Source organism: Martes martes (genome assembly GCF_963455335.1).
Source record: "Martes martes genome assembly, chromosome: 12".
Classification (NCBI taxonomy): domain Eukaryota; kingdom Metazoa; phylum Chordata; class Mammalia; order Carnivora; family Mustelidae; genus Martes; species Martes martes.
This window is the reverse complement of record NC_137900.1, coordinates 82433008-82458073: the sequence shown is the minus strand read 5'-3', so window position 1 is coordinate 82458073 and position 25066 is coordinate 82433008. Positions and strand designations below refer to the sequence as shown.

The window sequence follows — 25066 nt, the reverse complement described above, 5'->3', positions numbered from 1 at the left end:
TTCAATGTTTTGGCATCTTGCTGTTCTCACTCAGCAATTTTTTGAGATTTATCTTTGTTGGTTCATGTAACTCTGAATGTATTCATTTTCTTATCAATAGTCACTTCAAATAATGTTAAAGTGGACATCCTTGCACATGTCTCTGTCTTCACATATGGGAGACTTTCTCTAGGGCAATGCTCCTCAATTGATGTGCATAGGAATCACCTGAGTACATTGTTAAAATGTAAATTCTGATTCAGTTGGTTTGAGGTGGGCCTGAGAATCTGCATTTCTCATAAGTTCTCAGATAATGCAGACTCATGAACACACACTGAGTTCCTAGGCACTACTAGGTTGTAGCACATCATTATCCTTCTAGATATTGCCACATTGTTATGTAAAGACCTTATACAAGTTTGTATTTCCATCAAGACTGTGTGAGATATTTGGTTGTTCCAGGAATAACCTCTTTTAGATGACCACCTAAATTTAATCTGTTACCATTCTCCTTAAAATTAGATAGATTTTTGGGAAGGGAAATATTAAAAAATAAAGCAAAATTACTTCAGTAGATAGCTTGCTTTCAACATTTCTTAGGAATTGATCTAAATTACATATATAGTTTTTAGTTAAAATATTTTATAAAAATTCACCTGTCTCTTTTCAAACAGTCACTCCATTTATCATTGTCAACCCAGATGGAGTTCTGACTCTAGAATGAGCTATTCCAGTTGCTGAAAGGGAAAGAACTCTGTGTCAGGCCCTGTGCTACATTGTTTCATACCCACAGTTGTCCATGCTCACAATTAAGTGGTAGAGCCAATGTCTGTGGTCTGGTCTTTCTGGCTTCAAGGGGTATATGGGAAATTACTTTACTACTCTTAGCTTCAGTTATCTGTAAAAAAGGGGTAGACCAGACAATCAGATTCCTAAGTCTCGGCACTTAACATTTCCTAGCTCATTTGGTAAAGTAAGAAATGTATACAAACATGCTATATAATAGCTTTTACCTCATTTTTTTTTTACTATGATTAAAAAATACATAAAATTTACCATTTTGTAAGTGTACTGCTCAGAAGTGTTGAGTATACTTACATTGTTGTAAAACTGATCTCCAGAACTTTTTCATTTTGCAAATTTGAAACTCTGTATTGATTAAATAGAACTCCCCTTTACTTCTTTTTCACTTTCTAATCTCTGTTAATCGCCATTCTGCTCTCTGTTTTTCTGGATTTGACTACTTTAGATGCCTTATATAAATGGAATCATGTAGTATTTGTCTTTTTTGTGACTGGCAGATTTCATTCAAAATGACTTGAAGGTTCATCCATGTTGTAGCACAGGTCGGGATACCCTTTCATTTGTTCATTCATTCATTTATCTCTCGGTTTATTTATTTAATGTTATGTTAGTTAACATACACTATGTCATTAGTTTTTGACATAGTATTCCATGATTCATTGTTTACGTATAACACACAGTGCTCCCTGCAATCTGTGCCCTCCTTAATACCCACCACCAGGCTCACCCATTCCCCCAACCCCATCCCTTCTAAAGCCCTCAGTTTGTTTCCTGGAGTCCATAGCCTCTCATGGTTCATCTCGCACTCTGATTTCTCCCCCTTCATTTTTCCCTTCCTTCTCCTAATGTCCTCCATGCTATTTCTTATGTTCCACAAATAAGTGAAACCAATGATAATTGATTTTCTCTGCTTGACTTATTTCACTTAGCATAATCTCCTCTAGTCCTGTCCATGTTGATGCAAAAGTTGGGTATTCGTCCTTTTCGATGGCTGAGTAATATTCCACCGTGTATATGGACCACATCGTCTTTATCCATTTTTCTGTCGAAGGGCATCTTGGTTCTCTCCACAGTTTGGATATTGTGGACATCGCTGCTATGAACATTGGGGTGCACATGGCCCTTCTTTTCACTACATCTGTTATCTTTGGGATAAATACCCAGTAGTGCAATTGCTGGGTCATAGGGACACCCTCACTTTTTAAGGCTGAATAATATTCCATCGTATGTATATCCCACATTTTGTTTATCCATTCAACCATCAATGGACCTTTCAGTAGCTTCCACATGTTGGCTATTATGAATAATGCTCTAATCAGGGGTGTACAAATGTGTCTTCAAGGCTCTGCTTTAAATTCCTTTGGATATTATACCCAGAAGTGTGATGACTGGATCATATGGAGTTCCATTGCTATAGGAAACTCTATACTGTTTCCTATAGTGATTGCCCCAATTTACAATCCAGCCAACAGTGTGGTGAAAGCTTTTAAAGGTATAGAAGGTGGTGAATGGGATGCCTGAAATCAGAAGTGAAGGAGGAATAGGTAAATTCCACTAGCGTGGTAGTAAATTTCACTTTTCTGTTTCTCTCTCTCTCTCTCTTTTTTTTTAAAGATTTTATTTATTTATTTGACAGACAGAGATTACAAGTAGGCAAGAGAGGCAGGCAGGGAGAAAGAAGAGGAAGCAGGCTCTCTGCAGAGCAGAGAGCCCGATGTGGGGCTTGATCCCAGGTCCCTGGGATCATGACCTGAGCCAAAAGCAGAGGCTTTAACCCACTAAGCCACCTAGGCGCTCCTCACTTTTTTGTTTCTCTTAGATATTTTGGCTAGTGTTGTTTGTTTCTCCAAGACTATTACTTTAGAAGTGGAGGAGGGAGTCAAAGTATTTCTTTGTCAATTTGTTATTAACCACTGGTCCCTGAGAACTTCTGAGACTGCTAACTTCCATTAGTGCCTTGGGAATGATTAGGGGAAGTTTGAGGGTTGTATTTTGTATTGTTTGCGAACTTAACATCTTGGTGCTTCCAAATTCTCATTAAAAAAAAAACAAAATGCCTCCCAATGTATTTTAGCACTGACTTCTGGCCATTTCAGTTTTCTTTTGAACATCCTCTGGGGGAGAGAGAGAGAGACAGAGACAGAGACAGAGAGAGAGAGAGAGTGTGTGTGTGTGTGTGTGTAAATAGGGTGTGATTAGGTTCCTCTAACAGCCTGAACAAAATCAGGAGTGAGCTGTGGAGTTGGAGAAGGGGTTTCTCCTCTCTCATGCCCTTAAGATTTTTGAATTTGAAGTGTCACCCAAATGCTTAGTCATGATGATAAAGCAAAGAACTTCGCAGCTTCCAGTGTAGAACAATGTTTATACTGTATAAGTGTTTGATAATAGTGAAGAGTGGCAGGAGAGTGGGAAGAATTTGTCAACATGTTTTGAGGAGTAAGAGGATTAGATAGGGCATACAAAGTAACATAGCCCACTTCCAGTTTCAAAAGAAGAAAGTACTTCTTTTAAGTATCCTTTGAAAGAACTCAAGGCTCAGCTATTTCACTTGGCTCTTAACTCCAAATCTATTAAACTTTTCGCACTGCAGACAACTGCAGACAGGTATATTTTCTGCCTTGCTGTGTTTATTTATTTAAAAAGCGAGCAGATTTAGTTTCACTATATGATATATAGACAGGTATCTGTATGTCCACAGAAGCAATCTTTACTAGTGACAGTGCCCAGATTTAGATTTTCCTGTTGGACAGCTGCAGTTGATTATCAGTAAATCTGCCACCTCCAGTCTCCTCCCCTCTGGTCCCTTCTTCACACTTCCCTTCTTCTGTTAAAGGTGATCTAATCTCAGTTGGACATCAGTGGCCTTCTGACTTTGGGGAAATTCCTTACTTTCCCTGTGCTTCCATTTTCTTCTTTTATCCCCCTATCACCTGACCTACCTTATAGATAGATCCTTTGAATGCTTTAAATGTTTGTGCATGTAAAGTACATAAAACAGTGCCTGGTATAGACTGAGTCAATACATAAGTAAGCACTAAGTAGTGGACTGGAGATCATTACTGTTGTCATTATTGTTATTTTTGTGTTTGTTGTTTTTACTTCTGAAGCCTCCCTTTGGCCACGTTATTACTGTGCTCAAGAATTTTCCATATTTCCCTTTTGCGTATAGCAAACTTTTTAGGTACATCAGAATCACTTTTGAAGCTTGTAAAAAAAATGCATATTCCTGAGTCCCCCACCCCCAGCCCCAACCACCATTCAATATGTGTATCATGGGACCCAGGAATCAGCATTCCCCCACCCCCAGCCCCAACCACCATTCAATATGTGTATCATGGGACCCAGGAATCAGCTCCCCAGGTGATTCTGAAGTAGGTGGTGCTGATTTGGAGAATTGTTCCATGCAGGATAAGGTGCCTAGGTATACCTTTCTAATAGGTATTTTCTTCTCCTATTTCTCCCTGTCAGTCTTTGTTGCAACCATAATAAGTAGATTTTCTCTCTACTTACATGTCCCTACATATCCCATGTATTTTCCCAAGATGGCATGGCATAATTTTGTAATCAAATACATATTTATTCCTAATAATCCACAAACCTTCCACTTAATAATATGTTTAAAAATTGGCTGGGATGAATGTTAAACTATAATATGTGGGACCAGCCTTCTTTTATTGGAAATTAGGAACAATTTCTAGGTTAAATCACTGGGTACCTTAGGACAGTATTTTTAAGTTGACCTTTTCTCTTGCTCTCTCTGTGCTCCTTTTCTCCAAACTAATTTTCCAGGTATTACAATGAGCAAATAGTGCTAGCCTTTAAGTTGCTCAGCTGTGCTCTGTAAATAGACACACTAAGACAAATCTAATCCCAACCTCAGAAGCAATCGGCAGCAGTTGAAACTGAAGCTCTCCTCTTTTTCTTATCCTTTGTGTTCTATTGCTACAAAATTAAGGCATTAATGACATTATCTAGGGTAATATGAGTGCATTTAGAGATCTCTGACGGTCCCTGTTCTCAATTCTTGCAATCTGTAGTAACATCTAAGGATGCTACTTTGCTAAAAAGATGGCTTATAATAAAAATGTAGGGAGGGAAAGAGAAGGCCCTATCCTAGGTGTTTTCTTTGTCTTGTCTCCTGTACTTCTTAGAACATCCTCATAAGTTAGGTATCATTATCCCAATTTTATAAAAAATCTTTACAAAGAGGGCATGAGTTTTAAAATTATAAAATCATAAAATTTTAATGTTTAAAATCATAAACATTGGTTTCAGTATTTGAACACAGGTCCCTTGACTTCATAGACTGCTCTTTTTCTATTATAGCCTGGAGCCAGATTTTAAGTTGCCTAAATTCATTTCCTGTATTTGCTCCTCCCTCCTCCCCACCTCCCCTTAAACTGAAAGATATTGTGAACATTTTCTAAATAAAAAAGTTCATATAAATTCAAAGTTTGATAGAACAGTTATTCTTTCAGGACATATAGGCGGTATTTGGCCAATTCTTGCAGTACATTCTCAATTCGATAATAGCCAGAAAGAATAAAATGTCCTTCCAAAAAAGTAGATAATAACTCTTATTAAATGGCAAAATTGGTTTTTAAAAAGAAGCCTTGGAAAATGCAAACAAATAGGAAAATGGTGGCACAAAAAGAAACTTTTTTTTTTGCCTATGTTCAGGTAGCAGTTTTGTAGTTCAGCATGGTCTATATCCAGAATTTAGAGAGATACTGGAGATACTAACTAACAGTATTATTTTAGCAGTGAGATTGTATTTAAATAAAATAAACTGGTCCCAAATACAAAATCATGAGTGTATGTTGTGGCTCTGAACAATATATTAAGACTCGGTGACCAAAAGCAAATGCAAGGTGTTCTAAGTCTCCCGCTGAGAATTATTTTTGTAGCTTGAGCAGCTGTTTCCCCCCACCCTACTGTTTGCTAATCATCTGAATTGATGTCACCTGCTTACAAAGAAAACAGACTGGGGGAAAAAAAACCCCACCTAACTGCATTTAACAGTAGTAGGTGGAATTTCGATTTCTCTTTCTTGTTTTTGCCCTTCCCTCCTTCCCTTTTTTTAAAGGAAGAAAGTTCTGTGGTGAAGTGGAATGAGGAAGAACTCTAGAATAAGAGAAACCTGGGTCTGAATGCTGTCTCACCATGTACAGTAACTCTGTGGTCTTGGGCAGTAACTTTGTTTCTCTGAGTTCTGGTTTCCCTATTTATAAATACTCCTTGCAAGGTTGTTGTGAAGCAAAGTGTTCATTCAAGTCAAATGTGTGACTAATAAAGCCTGAGACATTGTAGGAAATAGTAAGTGGTAATTGCTTTTCTTATAATTAATAATAAGGCTGACCTACGGATTAAGATAATCAGTTGTGTGAAATGTTTTCCTCTATTTTACGAACAAACTGTTGTGGTCTATTGACAGCCAGGTAAGATATGACCTTCAGTGGAAGACCACCATGTAATTTAAAATAGAAGTCTTACTCAAAATAATCAAGACAAAAACCATTGGAAATAATGAGAGTTCATCAAAACGAGTATGTATATGTCTCCAAAAAACACAAAGTTAATAAGTATTTCTAGCTAATAACTAATTAGAGGAAATAATGGGGAAGAAGTCATACTGCCACTACTACCACGAATGATAAAAAGTTCAGGAATAATATCATCAAGATATGTATGAAACTCATATACATATATTTTTAAGTTATAAAATTTTACTGGGAGATGTAGAGGAAGACTGAGTGAATGGAAAGGCATTTGGTAGTTGTAAATTTAAATTTATAAGAAATGGCCAGATTGTTTTCTAAGCGTTCCTATTAGTAACATGGAATAGTTCCAGTTGATCAGCACTGTTATTAGTACCGGGTACTGCCAGTTTCTTAAAATTTAGTCATTCTATTAAGTGTGTAGTAGTATGTCATTATGGTTTCAATTTGCATTTTCCTAATGAAAGATGTTGAGCATCTTTTCAAGTGTTTGTTATACATACACCTTCTTTGGTAAAGTATCTGTTCAGACCCTTTACCCATTTTAAAATTGTGGGTTTTTTTACTGTTAAGTTTTGAGAGTTCTTTGTATATTCTTGACACAAGTCCTGTGACAGAAAGGTGATTTGCAAATATTCTCCCAGTTGGTGACTGTGTTTTTATTCTCTTAGTAGTTTTGTAAGGAGTGAAAGTTTAAAATTTTAATAAAGTCCAATTTATAAATTTTCCTTTTAAGAATTTTGCTTTTGGTGTTGTATCTAAAAGTTCTTTGCCCAGACCGAGGTCAATCATATTTTCTCCTGTGTTTTCTTCTAGAGGTGTTGTAGTTTTACATTTTACATTTGACGCTGTGATCTGTTTTGAGTTAATTTTTGAACAAGGTGTGAGGTTAAGTCAAAGTTCTGCCTTTTGCATAGGGACACCAACTGTTCCAACACCATTTATTGAAAAAAATGATCCTTTCCCCTTGAATTTCTTTTGCACCTTGTCAAAAACTAGTTGATGATATTTATTCCTGGACTGTTTTGTTCCATTGACCTTTGTGTCTTTTCTTTCAACAATAACACATTGTCTTGATTATTATAGTTTTGAAGTAAGTCTTGAAATTACTGAAAGCCTTCCAACTTTATTCTTCTTTGGCTGTTCAAGTTTCTTAACTTTTTAAAAAATTTATTTTAGAGTTGATTTGTGAATACCTACCAAAAAATCCTGATGGAATTTTGATTAGGATTCACAGAATCTATAGGTTTAATTGTTATGTTGTGTCTCTCTATTTATTTAGGTCTTTTTAATGTTTTTTCCCCTTCAGTGTCTTACAGTTTTTAGCATAAAGATCATATGTATATTATGCTAGTTTTATTGCTAAGTATTTCATAAAGGCAGATGATAAGAATTATCTACATTTTATAGATTGAGACACTGAAACTCAGAGAAGTTAGACTTTTTTTTTTTTTTTTAAGATTTTATTTATTTGACAGAGAGAGAGAGAGATCACAAGTAGGTAGAGAGAGAGGGGAAAGCAGGCTCCCCACTGAGCAGAGATCCCAATGCGGGGCTTGATCCCAGGACCCTGACATCATGACCTGAACCGAAGGCAGAGGCTTAACCCACTGAACCACCCAGGCACCCCAGCAGTTAGATTTACTGAAGGTCATGGAGCTGGTTAATTGACAGCAGATTCTGGTTGTAAGATGTCCTGGGTCTGCCTAGTGCTTTTTTGTACTTGTTTTGATAGAAGTTTCTCATAGTGAAAAGACATGGATTTTGGAGTTCTTTAGCTTGGGTTACAATCTGTTCAGTATTGGTTGGTTGTGTGATTGTTTCATTTCCCTAAGTCTTATGTTACTCCTTCAAGACACCTACCTCGCAGGATTGTGGTGAGGACTGAGGGATGTGTACATGTGAAATTTTTAGTGTGGTGTTGGATATACATGTAGTGCATGCTCTGTAACTGGTCATATCATCTTGGTTATTAGTAGTAGTGAAAGCTTGTTGTGACAACCTTTCCTAGAACTTGTCATTTTGTCTCATTAATTCGATGAATTGTCTTTGAATTGTGGAAAACTGGCAATGAGCCAGAGGCAAGCACTAACAGCATGGTCCTTAAATGTGAGACAGAAATTTTTCTACAAAACCTGTGCCATGGTTACCCACTTTTTCCCCATGTGTCTACCATAAAGTAGAAGAAACGTTTTGTCATAGTGAGTTATGATCAGGAATTTCAATGGATACATTTTTATTTTAAAAGGTAAAGCTTAAAGCTTTTCTTTAGAAATAGTGGCTTTAAAACTTTCCACATTTCCGTGAAGTCTGATTTAATGCAAGAAACTCATTAGCTTTAATATTGAGTTTCCCAGTTTTGCAAAGATTTGTGATCCTACCCTGGCATAACATAAATATGGAATGTAATTTGAGTATCAGTGTTATGCTAGAGTTAAGATCTTTTATAAAAATAAAAATTCTGTGTTGATAATTCCTTTTCTCTAGAATGAACCTTTCCAAGATTCCTTTACTCTAAAGCTACAAAGATGGAATATGGGTCTAATAAAAAGTACATTTTGAAATAAATACACCATATTTATTTTGAAATAAATTATTTATTTTGATTTATTTTGAAATAAGTATACCGTATACTTTGGAAATCAGGCCTGTGGTAAAGACAATATTATTATTTTTTGTTGTTTTGTATTTTTTTTGATGTATACACAGAATTTGAATTAAGTATTCCTACTATTGATTCTGACAACTATTTTTCTATTTCTTTCCGATTTGAAAATCAGGAGATATGTTATTTTTGTAGATATTATCCTAGGTTTGTGGAAAAGACAGACTGGGTAGATTCGAAGTCATTATACTTACATGTATTTCCCTGGTGTTTGTTTAAGTAGAGTAGTGTTTTTAATGATGAATCTCAAAGGAAAAGAAACAGTTGTGTATGAAAAAGGGATGGGAATCCTATACCTCTTTATCTTATTTTTTCTTTTTCTCTTTCATTTTACATGGGAGCAATTATAACCAAAGACTTAAGTTGGAGCCAAAGGAAAAAGATTTTACTTCTTTTAAATAACATTTTATTTATTTATTTTGTTATTAGTTAATTAATCTATTTTGAAATTATTTTATTTTTTAAATTTATTTATTTGACAGAGAGACACACAGCAAGAGAGGGAACACAAGCAGGGGGAGTGGAACAGGGAGAGGGAGAAGCACGCTTCCCGACTAGCAGGGAGTGCCATGTGGGACTTGATCCCAGGACTCTGGGATCATGACCTGAGCCGAAAGCAGAGCTTAACCACTGAGCCACCCAGGCGCCCCTAATTAATCTATTTTAGAGAGATAAAGAGCACATGCATGCGTGAGAACTGGAATGGAGGTGAAGGGAAGGGGCAGAGGCAGAGGGAGGGAGGGAATCTCAAGGAGGCTATGCTGTACTCAGAGCAGATCCTGACACTGGGCTCGATTTCACGACCCTGAGATTAGCACCTGAGCCAAAATTAAAAGTTGGATGCTCAACTGACTGAGCACCCAGGTACGCCAGTTAAATAGCATTTTAAATCCTAAAATGTTCCACAACTTTTTAAAAAAAGTTAATTTAATTTTTAAAAGATTTTATTTATTTATTTGACAGACAGAGATCACAAGTAGGCAGAGAGGCAGGAAGAGAGAGAGGAAGGGAAGCAGGCTCCCTGCTGAGCAGAGAGCCCGATGTAGGGCTCGATCCCAGGACCCTGAGATAATGACCTGAGCTGAAGGCAGAGGCTTAATCCACTGAGCCATCCAGGTGCCCCATTCCACTACTTTTTATGCAGTAATCAACTGAAGCATTCATCCGTTCTTGCTATCTTAATTATAACATTAGCTTTGCAAAAGGCTTCGATTATTAGTTGGGTCCCATGTGACTTTAGTGTCACAGTCCAGCTAAAGTAGTTGCTTATGGGACACCAAGGCTTCTTTCTTGCAAAATCTAAGAACGTAGTTAAAAAACAAACAAACAAACAAACAAACAAAAGAAAACAGAGTCTAGGAAAACCTCATTGCTTTGGAAAAAAAACAAAAAACCCCTGGGCTTTCTGCTCAGCGGGGAGCCTGCTTCCTCCCTTCTTTCTGCCTGCCTCTCTGCCTACTGTGATCTGTCAAATAAATAAATAAAATCTTTTAAAAAACAACAGGGCGCCTGGGTGGCTCAGTGGGTTAAAGCCTCTGCCTTCGGCTCAGGTCATGATCCCAGGGTCCTGGGATCGAGCCCCGCATCAGGCTCTCTGCTCAGCAGGGAGCCTGCTTCCTCCTCTCTGCCTACTTGTGATCTCTTGTCTGTCAAATAAATAAATAAATAAATAAAATCTTTAAAAACAACACCACCAACAACAAAAAACCTTTTGTGTTTTTTAAATTTACATCCAAAAAATTTTATTCGTATGGTATTCAGTTCTATTAATGTTTTAAATTTTGGCATTAAGATTAAGTGCTGAGCCTTGATACATTTTAAATACATGTCTTCTAGCTTTTGCTACTTTGACGTTGAACAGAAGACACATCAGTAAATATTATAGTACATTTTTTTATCTCTTCTGAATATGGGGAAGAATGAAAAGCTTTGGAATAGCCTAGAGCAGATTTTTAAAAAAAGTTCTTAATAGATAATTTTTTAATTCTTCCAATATCTGAAGATATTGAAAACAAGAGTGAAATCTTTGTTAAAGGAATGAAAAGGAGTCGGAAATTGAGTTTTGCAAAGGTATTTCCACAATTTTGCAAGAGGCTATAGATAGAATTCAGGCTATATTCCTGAATCAGATTCCTGTGAGTGCTCTGTGTTGGTTATATTTACAAATATTTTTCCAGCATCTGTGCATAAATGCAATACTTGCTTTGTAATCATTTTAGCTCAGTAACAGTGGTCTTATCAATGAACATTTCTTTGTTCTCTGACATTTGCATCATGAATTGATGGGGGACATATTTTTTCATTTTCTTATTCAGTTCTTTCATTTACTGCTTTTATAGTTCTTTTTTATCTGCAAAGCCTGACAGAAAAGGTACAAAAGGTTTTACCAAATTGTTTGAGTCTCCAGGCCTCATAGTTAATTATAACATTCAGAAAGGACTTCAAAAAGAGACAGGGAGAGAAAACACATTAATTGGGACATAGTCTCACAATTAATAAATTTCTAAAAACTACCGTCAAAGTAGCTGCAGATACCAAAACACAATTAAAATTCTCTAGAAGATATGGTGAACTTTTTACTGAGCAGTGACATGAGGTGGTTAAGAGCTAGATGCAGAAAGAAGACTACCAGGTGTATGAGAATAAGTCTTTAGTATGTGTAGGGAGACAATCTCTTACCAGTATGGGTGTTTGTGCACAAAGGCAGTGGAGAGTTTATGGGACTTCTAAACAAAGTTACTCTATATTTATTTTTCATTGCTGAAAATATTCATCTTCCTGGACCTTGGTAAGGAATGCTTGAAAAAGTTCAGTATTTGATTTAAATGCAATGATTACTTTGGATACTTTTACTACAAAATCATAACGTATTTTCGAGTTCTCAGAGAAGAATGCCAAGTTATTGTCTCTTCTCTGGGCCTTTATATTTCTATTTTCAAATAAGTTTGGCACCGGCTTTTAGTTTCTTATTCTTCCTTAGGTTTCAAGTCATTGCTCCTCAAAGTATTTCATTGCTTTTCAGAAGTCAAACAAAAAATATATTGCCAAAGATTGCCATCTCTCTGCTAACATTTATGTTACTTTCCTCTAATTATTTCTCTATAGAGCTTTCCCAAGAATCACAGGGCATTGAAAGAAAACCCACAGCTCAAACGATGGAGAATTTACTTCATATGTACTCTCAGGCAGCCAAATGAGATTTTTGGCATTTCATCCAGACTTGTCTGGGATTAGTTTTTGTGTCCTCTTCATGTTGTTTCCCATTAACACCCATACTAGTGACTTGCCATCAGTCATGTCACTGACTCCTTTGTGCTGCTTTGCTAAGATTCTACCTCATTAAAAAGTCAGCACTTCATCTCTTGTTCTTGACTATAGGTCCTTCCCACTGCTTCTATCATTTGAAATTCCCTTCTTCTTCTTCATATTGCCAGCCTCCTAGTAAATTGCATTGTTTCTGCATTAACTTCTGCCTGGTTCTATATGAATGTCAAGAACTGTGAAGGCTCTGAGTTTTTACCCTACTTACAAGCTAACAAGTTATCCTGACACAATTTATTGGATATTCATAGTGCTTTACATTTATCACTGTTGCTCATACTATTCATTTAACTTGGGTCATTTCATTTGAGGTGAGTCACTGGGACAGGGCCTCAGATTCTGAGCTCCAAACAGAAAAGACGCATATGTCCCCTGGCATTTGGTATGCTTTGGTTTAACTTCCTTTCCTTTGGTTAATTTGGGGAGGAATGTTAACATGATAGTGTATTTTGTCTTCATAAATCAACCCCCTTCCTGGCACAAGGGTCGTCCCTCTTGCTGAAATATTGCCATGTATTCCACTACTGCTAGAATGATTAATACAAGGGGCATATAATCAATAAATGCTATTTTTCATCCTCCCTAAAACCACATCCTCAGCCCTTCTCTTTTCATCATTGTATTTGTAGGCACCTATATCGTTAATATATGAAGCTCAGGATACATATTATACCCCTTATTTTCTTCCTAGATAACCTACAACTTGGATTTCTGAATGTTGGGACACTAATTCCATTTCCTAAACATTGTCAAAAACTGCCATGGTAATAAACCCAACCCCAGGCTTTCTAGTCCACAAGGTATAACAAAGTGGTCTATGAATCTGACATCTGAATTGTTGTTTATGTTATCTAGTATCTCTTTCTTCCAGCTGTTCTAGTACTACCTCCAGCTTAGGGGTTGGGGCTGAGTGTAATAGGTACTATATTATGCCCTGTTTACAGAAGAGAAAAGGAAGGCACAGGAGGGTAGTTAACTTCTCTAAGGTCATAAAGTTAGTAATGAGAGTTGGACTTCAACCTATAGCTGTCTGCCTTGATGACTGTACTCATAACTGCTTCACTTGACTGCTCTTCAAATTATTGGCATATGAGAGTTATAGGTAGTAGATGTTGTTACAGATTCACACTAGGGATGATAGAATTAAAGTTTGAGGAGGAGTAAGTTTCAGCCGATTCTTGACATAGGGGATAGGTTTGAATATATGAAGAGTACAGAGCATTTCAAGGAGGACAGAATGATCAAAGGTCCAAAGATGAGACTAAAAAGAATATGTTTAGAGGATATTGAAGAGATTGACTAGGCTTTATAGAAGTATAAATAGCTAATTAACTTGATTAGTACTGAAGTTTATCCATTAGAACTTTACTGAAAAAAAAAACAATTTTTTTCTTCAAAGTTTTTAGATTAATTATGTTATTGAAAATACTTATCTAATTGATTGGGAACACTGATCCAGGTTTCAGATGGAAGTACATTAGTAAGGAGATAATAGAATAAAATTCTCAGTCTTAGACTTTTTTCTTAATCTGTTCATTTTGCTTGAGCTAGTTCTGCCCACACCAACGTAATTTGGTTAGTTTAACTTGTGATGAAATTGGTCCAACAGGAGGAATTGGATGTATGTTGAAATTCTGCCAGATTTGGAAGAAAAATATTATTTTAAGCATTCTGGTCATTTTTGGTAGAATGTAGGGCTTACCATGAAGTTGTCACTGGCAACTTTTCAGACCACTAAACATGGTTTCCTTATTTACAAAAACCACACACACACACACACACACACACACACGCATGCACACACACCAAACACTAGAAATAATGTGAAAAAAAAGTAACTCTGTCAAAGCAATGTCATGCTTACATAGCCTAGTGAAAATAAGAACGTTAACTGAGTTGAGAAAGTTTACTGATATCTTTCCTAATTTGGAGTTGAAGAAATCTTGAATTCTTCTCTGAGATTTGTAACTAATTTACCCCTCATACTTGAATTATGCATAAAGTAAATCACTCACCCATATATGTATATTCATGTATTTGATCTATTTACAGATTAGAAGAGATGGAAAGAGTAGGGAGATAAGCTGACCCTAAAGGTTAGGAATTGAAGAAGAGTGGGAGGTATGGATTGGTATGGGCATGGTCTAGTGGGAATTCTTTTGTAGAATCATTTGCTTTGACTTGTGAGGATAAGCAGCTTGTGATGACATTAGGAATTCCAATTTCCTTTCCAGACTAGAGAAGCAAATGGCTTTATAACATTCTATTTAAGACCTATTAAGACCCTGGATTTGCAGTTATTCAGTAACTTTTAAAAAAATCATCAAAAATGGCATTAAAGATTTATTTTTCCAAGCTACATTTTTATCAATATAATGCCATTTCATATAATGCCTTATCTCAGAAGTATACTCAGATGTATATGCCTTATACTCAGAAGTATAATTTATGCTAGATTGGGGGGGGTGCTTGTTAAACCTAGATTTATAGCTATTTTGGTATTGGGGCTATTCCCAAACTGTGTACAAGGTTTTATTTTATCTGCAGTTGACTTTACTTGTTTTTCACATGCTCACAAAGATTTGTGTTGATACTGTGTCAAACCATGTTGAAAATACTTTCTTGGTAAAATGAGTGTAAACAATAGCAAAAACCAAATTCAAGCTGACCTTTAAATACATCTACGTTTAAAGGCTAAAGCCAAGGACTTCTAAATATTTTCATCCAAAGAACTCTTTGAAATGTAGCTAAAGGAAAGTTCATTTTCTAAATCTTAAAACTTAGGAAAGAGATTCAAACTGTGATTGGTTTTAGCCCACTGATCAGGATGACTGTAACTTTTATTTAAATATTTTATTGAAAATATTTATTTTATTTTATTTTATTTATTTATTTTTTATTTTTTATTTTTATTTAACTTTCTCATCTGGGATTTTTTGTTCATCCTTTCCTTAAAGTTTCAACTCTCCATGAATTCTTTCCTGGGAAGAGTATATTAGCTTATGATTCCAGCTCTAGCATGATTTTGTCTGACGTGAATAAGTGACCACAGTAAACCATTTGAGCTTAGACTTGTGCTGCTGTACAATGGGAGTATTCATTATTTAACATGTTGCCATTTCCAGCACGTGATCTCGGTGCCATGTAGGTAAGAATAGGCCTTTAGAGGTTTCCAGTCCAGAAAAACTGAATGGTATACAGGATTTCCCCCATTCTTCCCACCCCCCTCTATGGGAGTGTAGGGTAGGAGGGCTAGCAGATAAAGAGTACTGGCAAGGACATTGAGAATATTAGCTTCATAATTATGAGTGATGTATGGTTTTACATACTTGACTGTCTATATTTCCCGTGTTCAATAAATGGGGCAGCTAGTGAATTTGAACCCAAATTCATGTTTTTCCATCCTTACAAAATTGTCATGAACACTTACTAGGAAAAATAAAATAGCATTCATTTTATTAAGAAAGCATTAAATCTTAGCTACTGATGTCTCTTCTCTTCTCTCCTTTATAGAATATGCATGTAATTGCTCTGTGGTGGGAAGCCTGGATGTGAATCGCTGCAACCAGACCACAGGGCAGTGTGAGTGTCTGCCACCTTATCAAGGGCTCCACTGTGGCACCTGCAGGGAGGGCTTTTACCTGAATCACACTTCTGGGCTCTGTCTGCCATGTGACTGTAGTCCACACGGAGCCCTCGGTGCACTCTGCAGCAGGTAAGCAGCAGAGGGTGGAGGTGAGGCTATTTTTTCAAGAAAGAGAAAAGGCTCTTGTTCTCAAGGACCAGAGTGGTTTAAATTAAGGGGGAAGGGAGGCATTGATTTATAAAATATTTCATGTACATGTATCTCCTTACTTTGTGTATTTAATATCAAAATTAAAAAGCTTCTAATTTACTGATCTAGTTCTTCAAAAGCACCTGGTCACCAATTTTGCTTTGTGATAATTTCTCTAAATTTCATGGAAAAAAATTATTGAGAAAGCAATCTCCTTTTGGAAGTGATAACTTCCTGGCATTTCCAGTGGAAACGTTCTTGTTGTTTATTCACATGCCATTGGATTTTCAGGAAACTTACTTTTTGCTTTATTTTGTCTCTTATCCAAATGCCAGAACTGTTTCTTTGCACATCTGAGGCTTAAAGTTGGTAATATCCTGACTTCTCTAACTTGTGGGGAGAACACTGGTTTCACTAGCACAGTTTGGGGGACCAAAACTTGATTAAGCAGGAATTACCTGGAAATTACCTTTAAAATAGTACGTTATTTGGAGACAATTTAATATTGTAAAACAGTGTCCCACTATCTGAGGATTTGCCTTCTACTACATTGAAAGTAATTATTCTTTGACCTTGTATGAGGCACCTAGCTTTTTGTGAACCCCAAATTAAAAAGCTGAAGAGACAGTATTATGTGATGATAAAAACACAAGCTTTACAATTAGGCTAATTTGGGTATAGATCCAAGATCTTTTGCCACTTGGAGCTTTGTGCTTTCAGCAAGTTATTTCATTTTTCTGAGCCTCACTTTCTCCTCAAGTTCGTTGTGAAGGTTAAATGGATAGATGCACGTAAAATGCCTAGCACACATCACACAATACATTCTGGTTTGTTTTAATGTCAAAGGAATACTGTTGGCTTAAATGAAGGAATAGTTTTGAAGAACTTTTAGCTCTTTGGCAGAAGTCTCTTTATACAAGCAGTAGTTATCTTGGATGCTTTATAAATCATACTATACACATGATATGCAATATTGTATTTTATCGTACCTCTATTAAAAATATGGATGTGAACTTGATTAAGAAGTTTATAATTTTAGGTGCCTGGGTGGCTCAATCGGTTAAGTGCCTGCCTTCAGCTCAGGTCATGATCCCGGGGTCCCGGGATTGAGTTCCGCATTGGGTTCCCTGCTGAGGCGGGAGTCTGCTTCTCTCTTTCCTTCTGTCCCCAAACCCCGCTCATGCTTTCTCTCTCTAGCTTGCTATCTCTCAAATAAATAAATAAAATCGTAAAAAACAAAGAGAAGTTTATAATGCAACAATAATCAAAGCTTATGATGATTGATATTTTTAGAGAGTTATTTGTTTTAATCTTTGGAACTCTTTTTACGTGGGTTTTTAAATCACAGGGAAACTAAATGGCAGAGGAAGAAGTCTCAGTTAGGATTCCAAGCCCAGTGTCCCTATCACCATGTCCTGCAGCTTCTATAATGAGAAAATTGATAATCATTCTGTTATTTGAGACTGAGAATATAGTAGTTGCTTATCATTGCTCCCTTTGCTCCCATAAAAACATGCCTGCACAAGTTATCCTTAGAAGGTTCAACTTTCTTACCATTTTACAAGATGAGATTTGGATAAGTTTGCTCATTCTAGTATCTAATGGCATGACTACTGCTTCCTTTAGAATGCGATTCTACAAACACATTTTTTTCTTGAGAACCTTGGAGAGATAAAACAGTGTTTACTTCTAGGCCAAACCGCTTTATTAGAGGAGTAAGAAATAAGGGGAGCATTGAGAGGGAGTTTGAAAAGTTGGAGAGGAGGAAAAAACAGTATTTCTAAAATTCATGTAATATCTTGCTGTTTCCATTGATCTTTTGCAGATTATTTCTTTTTAAAAAATATTTATTTATTTTAGACACACAGAGAGAGGTGGCATGTGAGTGGGGGGAGTGGCAGGGAAAGAATCTTCAGGCCAGCTCTCTGCTGAATGTGGAGCCCTGCAAGGGGCTCGGTCGATCCTGCCATCCATGAGATCGTGACCTGAGCTGAAACCAAGAGTTGGATGCTTAAGTGGCTGAGCCACTCAGGCATCCCTATAAATTATTTCTGATTTTTTCCCCCAACAGTTAATGTTATTAAGTGACATAGGCTAAACACTGTTCTGAAAATAGGTTGTAACTGGAGAGTAGTGGAAAAGTGCATTGGACTAGTAACTCAGAGATCCAGGGCTGGGGTCAGTAAGCTACAGCCGTGAACCAAATCCAGCCCGCTGCTGCTTTTGTAAGTAAAGTGTCATTGGAACGCAGGCGTACTCACTTGTTTATATATCATCTGTGACGGCTTTTGTGCTGCCGTGGCAGAGTTGACTCATTGCAACAGAGACTGTGTGGCCTGCAAATGTAACGTATTTACTGTCTGGGTCTTTAAGAAAAAGTTTGCCAGCCCCTGGTTTAGGGTTCCAGTCCTAGTAGATATTGCTGTGTAGCCATGTAGCTTTGGGAAAGTCACTTTACTTTTCAAAGGTTTTATCTTTTAATTTGTGAAGTGGTGGTAATAATCCATGTCCTGTTTCTCTCTTGTATAGAGTTGTTTTGTCTTAAGGATCAAACAAGAAAATTCACAAGTCAATTTTTACAACCTATAATTTCTAGACATATAATAAAAATAATAGTAGAAACCATTTTTTGAGCATGTACTTTATGCGAGGTCACTTAAGTTCATTATCTCATTTAATTTTCAAAAAACTCCCTTGAGGAGAGCACTGTTATTTTCCCACTTTGAATAGGAGAATTTTGATGTTTAGGGGGTATAGTTAACTTACATAACTTACACACCAAAGCTACCATTCAATTCATTTGAACAAATGTAATAAGCAAGTGCTTATTCCGTGAAGCAGAATGACTTCATACGTACACAATTGTTTCTCTTAGTAGAAAGGTTCTTGGTATTTAACATCCAAATATCCCAGAATGTTCTTATCTCTCAATTCAATGTGTTTTGGCTGATGGTTATATAAGAAAAATTTGTATTTATATCCCAGAAACTCAATTATGTCATAAACAACATTTTAAACAAAGTAACATGTGGGAAGTCTTGTATTAAATGCCAGATGTAACTGGGGTAATGTCAGAATCCATGTAAACAATCTGTAAAGTGCACCACACGTCAACAAAGAGGATGTGCACATGTTACTGCATATAGGGCCCCTGGTGACAACCGTGAGAATTGCTTTGGATCAGGAAGGGATGTCATAGGCATTATACATCTTAACATGGGAGTTGGCTACTTATTTACAGGTGCTTTATTGTGTTTTAGTTTCACTCTAGAAAGTTGGTTAGTAGTTTTTGGTTGATAGGTAATGGATTGTAATTATTTTCATTTGAAATATTGGAAAATGGGTTTTTTATTGGTGTTTCATGTAGAATACATGATTTTCAGTAATGGATGCTTGATGTTAAGCAGGAGGGAGAAGATACCTGTATTATTATTATTATTATTATTATTACTTGATCTATATGGACTGTTTTCTCTGTGTACCTGATGTACCTAGCTTTAGTAGGTCTTTTTTTATGAATAACATGTAATTTTATAATACCTGCATGCAGTCAAAGTATGTTGATTTTTCACATCATTTACCATCATCTTCTAATTGCCATCGGGAAGGATCCTGTTTCCCCTGCAGCTCTTAAAATTGATGTCTGTTTTCTCTCTCTTGTTCCTCTTATCTCAAGACCTGGAGTTGGAGTAGATAATCTTCCTAGCTCCCCATTGCTGCTTGCAGAGTGCTCTCCCTTCTCCCTTTCTAAAACCCTGCATCTGAAGCTCTTAGCAGCAGAGCATGCTGTTCTACTCTGTGTTGCTGTTCCCCTACCAGGAACCACCCCTGATCTCTTATCCATGGCTCACTGTTGTCTCTCTGCCATGACATCTGTCAAAACCCTGGATGATTTCAGTATCTATAGACAATCTCAGTGCTTTGGCCTTTCAGTTTCTTGACCTCTCTTCCAATAAGTCTTCCTCCTTGCTCCCAATAATCTTTATTTGTTTTACTTGCCCTATTTCTTGATTTTCTATGGCCCCAAAGTTAGGTATATTAATTTTTTGAGATAAATCCATAATCCTTTTCTATGGGTTACTGCGGAGTAATATTTAATTTTAAAAATTTTAACAGTGTTATTTCAGAATATCAGGCAATTTGTCAGAACAAACAGCGCATCACTGAAGTCCTTTAAAAACCTGTAATCAAAGGAAGTCTTTAGAAAGAAGGTTTGGGAGTTCTAAATACAGCTGTAAACAGTGCATTTCTCACTACCAGAAAGGAAGTTAAATTGACATAAGACCAGAAGAACAGAAATGGGAAGTTGCAGAACTATGTACCTTGGCAAGAACATGTGGGTAAACTATGAAGAAACACCTCTGTGTTCTGCTCTGCTATAAATTATATGAGTTAAGGAAAAAGGAAATTGTAGGCAAGTAGCGTATGTGTAGTAGAAAGGAAGTGGAATCTGAAATCAGTGACTTTGATTTTATTCTTAGTTTAGCCCCCTACTAACTGTATAAGCTTCATACTTATGGAATGTAAGGAATAACATGGAGGACATTGGGAGAAGGAAGGGAAAAGTGAAGGGGGGGAATCGGAGGGGGAGACAAACTATGAGAGGCTACTTCGAGAAACAAATTGAGGGTTTTAGAGGGGATGGGGTGGGGCGATGGGTGAGCCCAGTGATGGGTATCAAGGAGGCATGTATTGCATGGAACACTGGGTGTTATACGTAAACAATAAATCTTGGAACACTACATCAAAAACTAATAATGTACTATACAATGACTAACATAATATAATAAAAAAATTAAAATAAAAAAATTAGATATCTGACCTCTCTGAGCCTCAGTGTTTTCATCTGTAAATTATATATGTGACTTGAAGGATTTTTGTGAGACTTAAATTGTGTGTGTGTGTGTGTGTGTGTGTGTGTGTGTGTGTGTATCCCCATTTACATTATGACTAGCACATAGATTCAGCTCAATAACTCCCTAGAGGTTGAGTCTGGTTTTTTTTTTTTTTTAAAACCATGATGAATAGAATTGGTGACTCACCAAAGAGGAGGATTAATTCCACCTGTGTTGTGCGTGAGGAGGGATTGGGATATTTGTTTTTGTTGGTAGGCTAAAGAGGAAATTGTTCATTCTAACAGGAAAAAAAAGTTTAAATTATCTTCCTCCATTTTCACAAACATGTTAAACCTCTTAAAATTGGACAATCTGTATTTTCTTTTTTTTTTAAGAGGTGAGGAGAGAGAGAGAGATTGAGGATAAGTGTGGAGGGGCAGAGGGAGAGGAAGAGAATCTTAAATGGTCTCTACGTCCAGCTTGGAGCCCAATGCGGGGCATGATCTCACAACCTGAGATTATGACTCAAGTGAAAATCAAGAGTTGGATGCTTAACCAACGGAGCCACCATGCACCCCAACAATCTATATTTAATAATAATGATATTAATAATAGTTAAAGTTAATCAAACACATGCTAGGCACTATCCTAAGCCCTTCATTTGCATGTAACAGTTGACTTAATCCCTATAGCAGCTGTATCAGCAAGCACTATTATTATAATTCTCATTTGCACAGGAAAAAAAATTGGAAGCTAGGTAAATTGCCTAACTTATGAGTAGTAACCAGTAAGTAAAAGTGTTGGGATTGAAACATTTATAACTTGGAACTAGAGTTTGGGATATATTAGATTATACATACTAAAATTACATAAGTTGTATGTTAGATTATAGGATTGTTAACTCACAAAGAGGAGCAAAAATTCTGGAGTAAAACAATATTGCTTTTGCTCTTGTCTAGAAGCTTGTAACCTATGCTAGACTAAAGGGCACAAAACTACTAGAAGACAATACAAAACAGTTTATAAACACATGCTGAATTTCTAGGTCAAATAGTTTAGAGTGAGAAAAGAATAAACTGAAGTAATAAGGAAAAAGGCTTTCCAGAGGAGGTGGGAACTGAGATGTGCCTTCTAAATTATGATTTGGGAAGGCAGAGGGCTGAGAAGAAGACCTTAACAGGAGAAAAAAAAAAAAAACCCATGCAGATTAAAGTGAATTTCCTAAGATTATACAATGAGATGAGAAATCTGAGCTCTTAACACCTACTCAAAATCATTTTCTGTTTCCACCTCCCTGTTCTCTTTTTAAAAACAAATAGAAGTAGAATAGTGGACTCAATTCTATCCTGATCCTCTTGTACATCTAATGCTCATGGAACAAACAGCTGGCTTTTAAAAAATTCATCTCCCTGTTCTTTATGCCCCTATATTTTCAGTGGGAGTTGCCCTAGTGAGGGTAGAACTTGGCTATGGGAGCCAGATGTGGGTTGAGCAACGTCTTTATGTGCAAACACAAAGTCCTTTATGTACTGACAGATGGCCACCCCCTCACAGCACCATTGATGTTCCAACCTGTTTAATTGGGAGGGAGTCTGTCTACGATATCTTAACTTTTCATTTTTGCTTTTGCAATGCATTTCTAATGTTTTCCTGATTTATATTTGGACATATGTTTAATAAGTGAATGAAGAAATCACATAACATTTTATCTCAAAAATCAGCTTGCCTGGTGAGAGCCTATATCTCTTACTACAGCCCTTAAAATATTGTCAGGGCTGGCTTTATATGGAGGCAATTATATACTGATTTGAGATTTTTAAAATGCATCAATAGTAGGTCAGTATGTTAGGTGCATCATTATAGACTGTCTCTGTAAGATAACAAAGAAGTTCTGCCGTGGTGTAATATCCTTTTACATAAAATCTGTGGTTGCTGCCATACCCTGAGTGTATTTTGAAATATTTATTATTTTGCATTTTAATTATGGGAATATGCCCCAGGACAGAGGGCAAAATTTTACTCATGAAGTCAACTTATAATGAAATAAATGTCAAATAGAAAGATGACAAACCTCTGAGGCTCACATTCACATGGGACTCAGATAAATCATCGCTTGTGTCATAATTTGGAGTAACAGCTGCTTGTGTAAACTCTTCTTTATTACTTTGCATATAATTCTGGGAGATAAAGAAAAAGTTATTTGATTACTAGAAACAATTAACAATTGAGGAAAGCTGTGTCATTTTATTCATTCATTCATTTCATTCAATAAAGGCATTGCCCTTGCCAGCTCTGTGTCCAACTCTGTGTTATCCCTGTGCTCATGGCACTTATTGCCAGTGGAAAGATAGAGCATGGGATATTTTTCCATCTTTTTGTGTCTTCCTCAATTTCTTTCATAAGTATTCTGTAGTTTCTAGAGGTTAGATCTTTTACGTCTTTAGTTAAGTTTATTCCTAGGTATCATACTTATGGTTTTTGTTGCTATTGAGAATGGAATTGATTCTTCAATTTCTCTTTCTACAGTTACATTGTTCGTGTACAGAAAAGCAACTGATTTCTGTGCATTGATTTTGTATCCTGCCGCATTGCTCAATTGCTGTATGAGTTCTAGTAATTTGGGGTTGGAGTCTTTTGGGTTTTCCACATGCAGTATCATGTCATCTGCAAGGAGAGTTTGACTTCTTCTTTGCCAATTTGGATGCCTTTTATTTCTTTTTTGTTGTCTGATTGTTGAGGCTAGGATTTCTAGTACTGTGTTGAACAGTAGTGGTGAGAGTGGGCATCCCTGCCATGTTCTTGATCTTAAGGGAAAAACTCTCAGCTTTTCCCCATTGAGAATTATATTTGCTGTGGGCTTTTCATAGATGGTTTTTATGATATTGAGGAATGTTCCCTCTATCCCTATACTCTGAAGAGTTTTAATCAGAAACGGATGTTCTATTTTGTCAAATGTTTTTTTCTGCATCAATTGAGGTCATATGGTTCTTGTCTTTTCTTTTATTGATGTGCTCTACCACGTTGATTGATTTGCAGATGTTGAACGACCCGATGTGGAAAGATAGAAACACAAACAAAATATGAGTATTCAGAAAAGTGCACAGGAGATTCAGGGAAGTGTTGAGTGAAAAAGTTGCATTTAAATTGAGACCTGAAAGAGGAGTAGAAATTTGTATGAAATAGCAAGGCGTCTTCAGTAGAGTGCAAGTGTCTCACTATTTCTCAAAGGCAAGAATGCTTGTTAGTGGTAGAAAAAAAGGGTTGAAGGAGAGTGGGAAATGATGAGATGAGACTGTTGTCTGTTTACTGTTGTATCTTTAACACCTAGAACACTGCCTGGCGCAAAGTAGATTCAGTAAATACTTGATGAATGAATAGAATGAATGAATGAAGAATAAAAAGGACCAGACCATAAAAGGCCTAATTTTATCCATTGAAGAGATGCAAATTTTATCCATTGAAGAATATCGAAAAAGGAGTGATGTTGGATTTGCTTTCAAGAAAAATCACTCTGGGGCACCTGGGTAGCTCAGTGGGTTGAGCCTCTGCCCTTGGCTCAGGTCATGATCTCAGGGTCCTGGAATCGAAGCTCGCATTGGGTTCTCTGCTCAGCGGGGAGCCTGCTTCCTCCTCCCTCTCTTTGCCTGCCTCTCTGCTACTTGTAATCTCTTTCTCTGTCAAATAAATAAATCAAAATCTTTAAAGAAAAATCACTCTGTCAGAAATCTGGTGGATAAAAGAGAGTGAGCTCAGGGAAGGAGACCAGTGAAACTGGACACTGGCATTGATATTGGCAACGGTACAAGAGAGAAGGGAACCAATATAAGAGGTATTTGGAGAATAAAATGTGACAAGGCTAGGTATTTGTTGGTACATATGGAGAAAGGGGGAGAGCAATAGAGATGACTCCCATGTTTCTTTCTGGCTTGGGCACATGAGTGAAGAGATATTCCATTAACTAGATAAAGAATACAGGAAACTTAGTAAGTTGGAGGGAGATGATGATGTTAGGGTTCAAATGAGTTCATTTTGAAGTGATTATGAGATATTCAGATAGAGATATCTGATAAGATAGGTGCATATACATTGTGTAACAAACTCAAGAAATTTTCTAGGATATTCTTCTGCTATTCCTTTGGAAAATAGAGCAAAGCCTTAGAGCTTTAATTTTATTTAAAAATAATTTTAT

The 25066-nt window shown here is 36.6% G+C and overlaps 1 protein-coding gene across 1 annotated transcript in view; it reads left to right on the top strand.

Annotated features, from left to right (window-relative positions):
* MEGF9 (multiple EGF like domains 9) overlaps nt 1-25066 on the top strand; it is an 81350-nt gene that overhangs the window by 25109 nt on the left and 31175 nt on the right. Inside the window, exon 2 of the mRNA XM_080820338.1 lies at nt 15781-15982. Within this exon, the coding sequence (XP_080676464.1) occupies nt 15781-15982 (202 nt within the window). The remainder of the gene's footprint in view (nt 1-15780; nt 15983-25066) is intronic.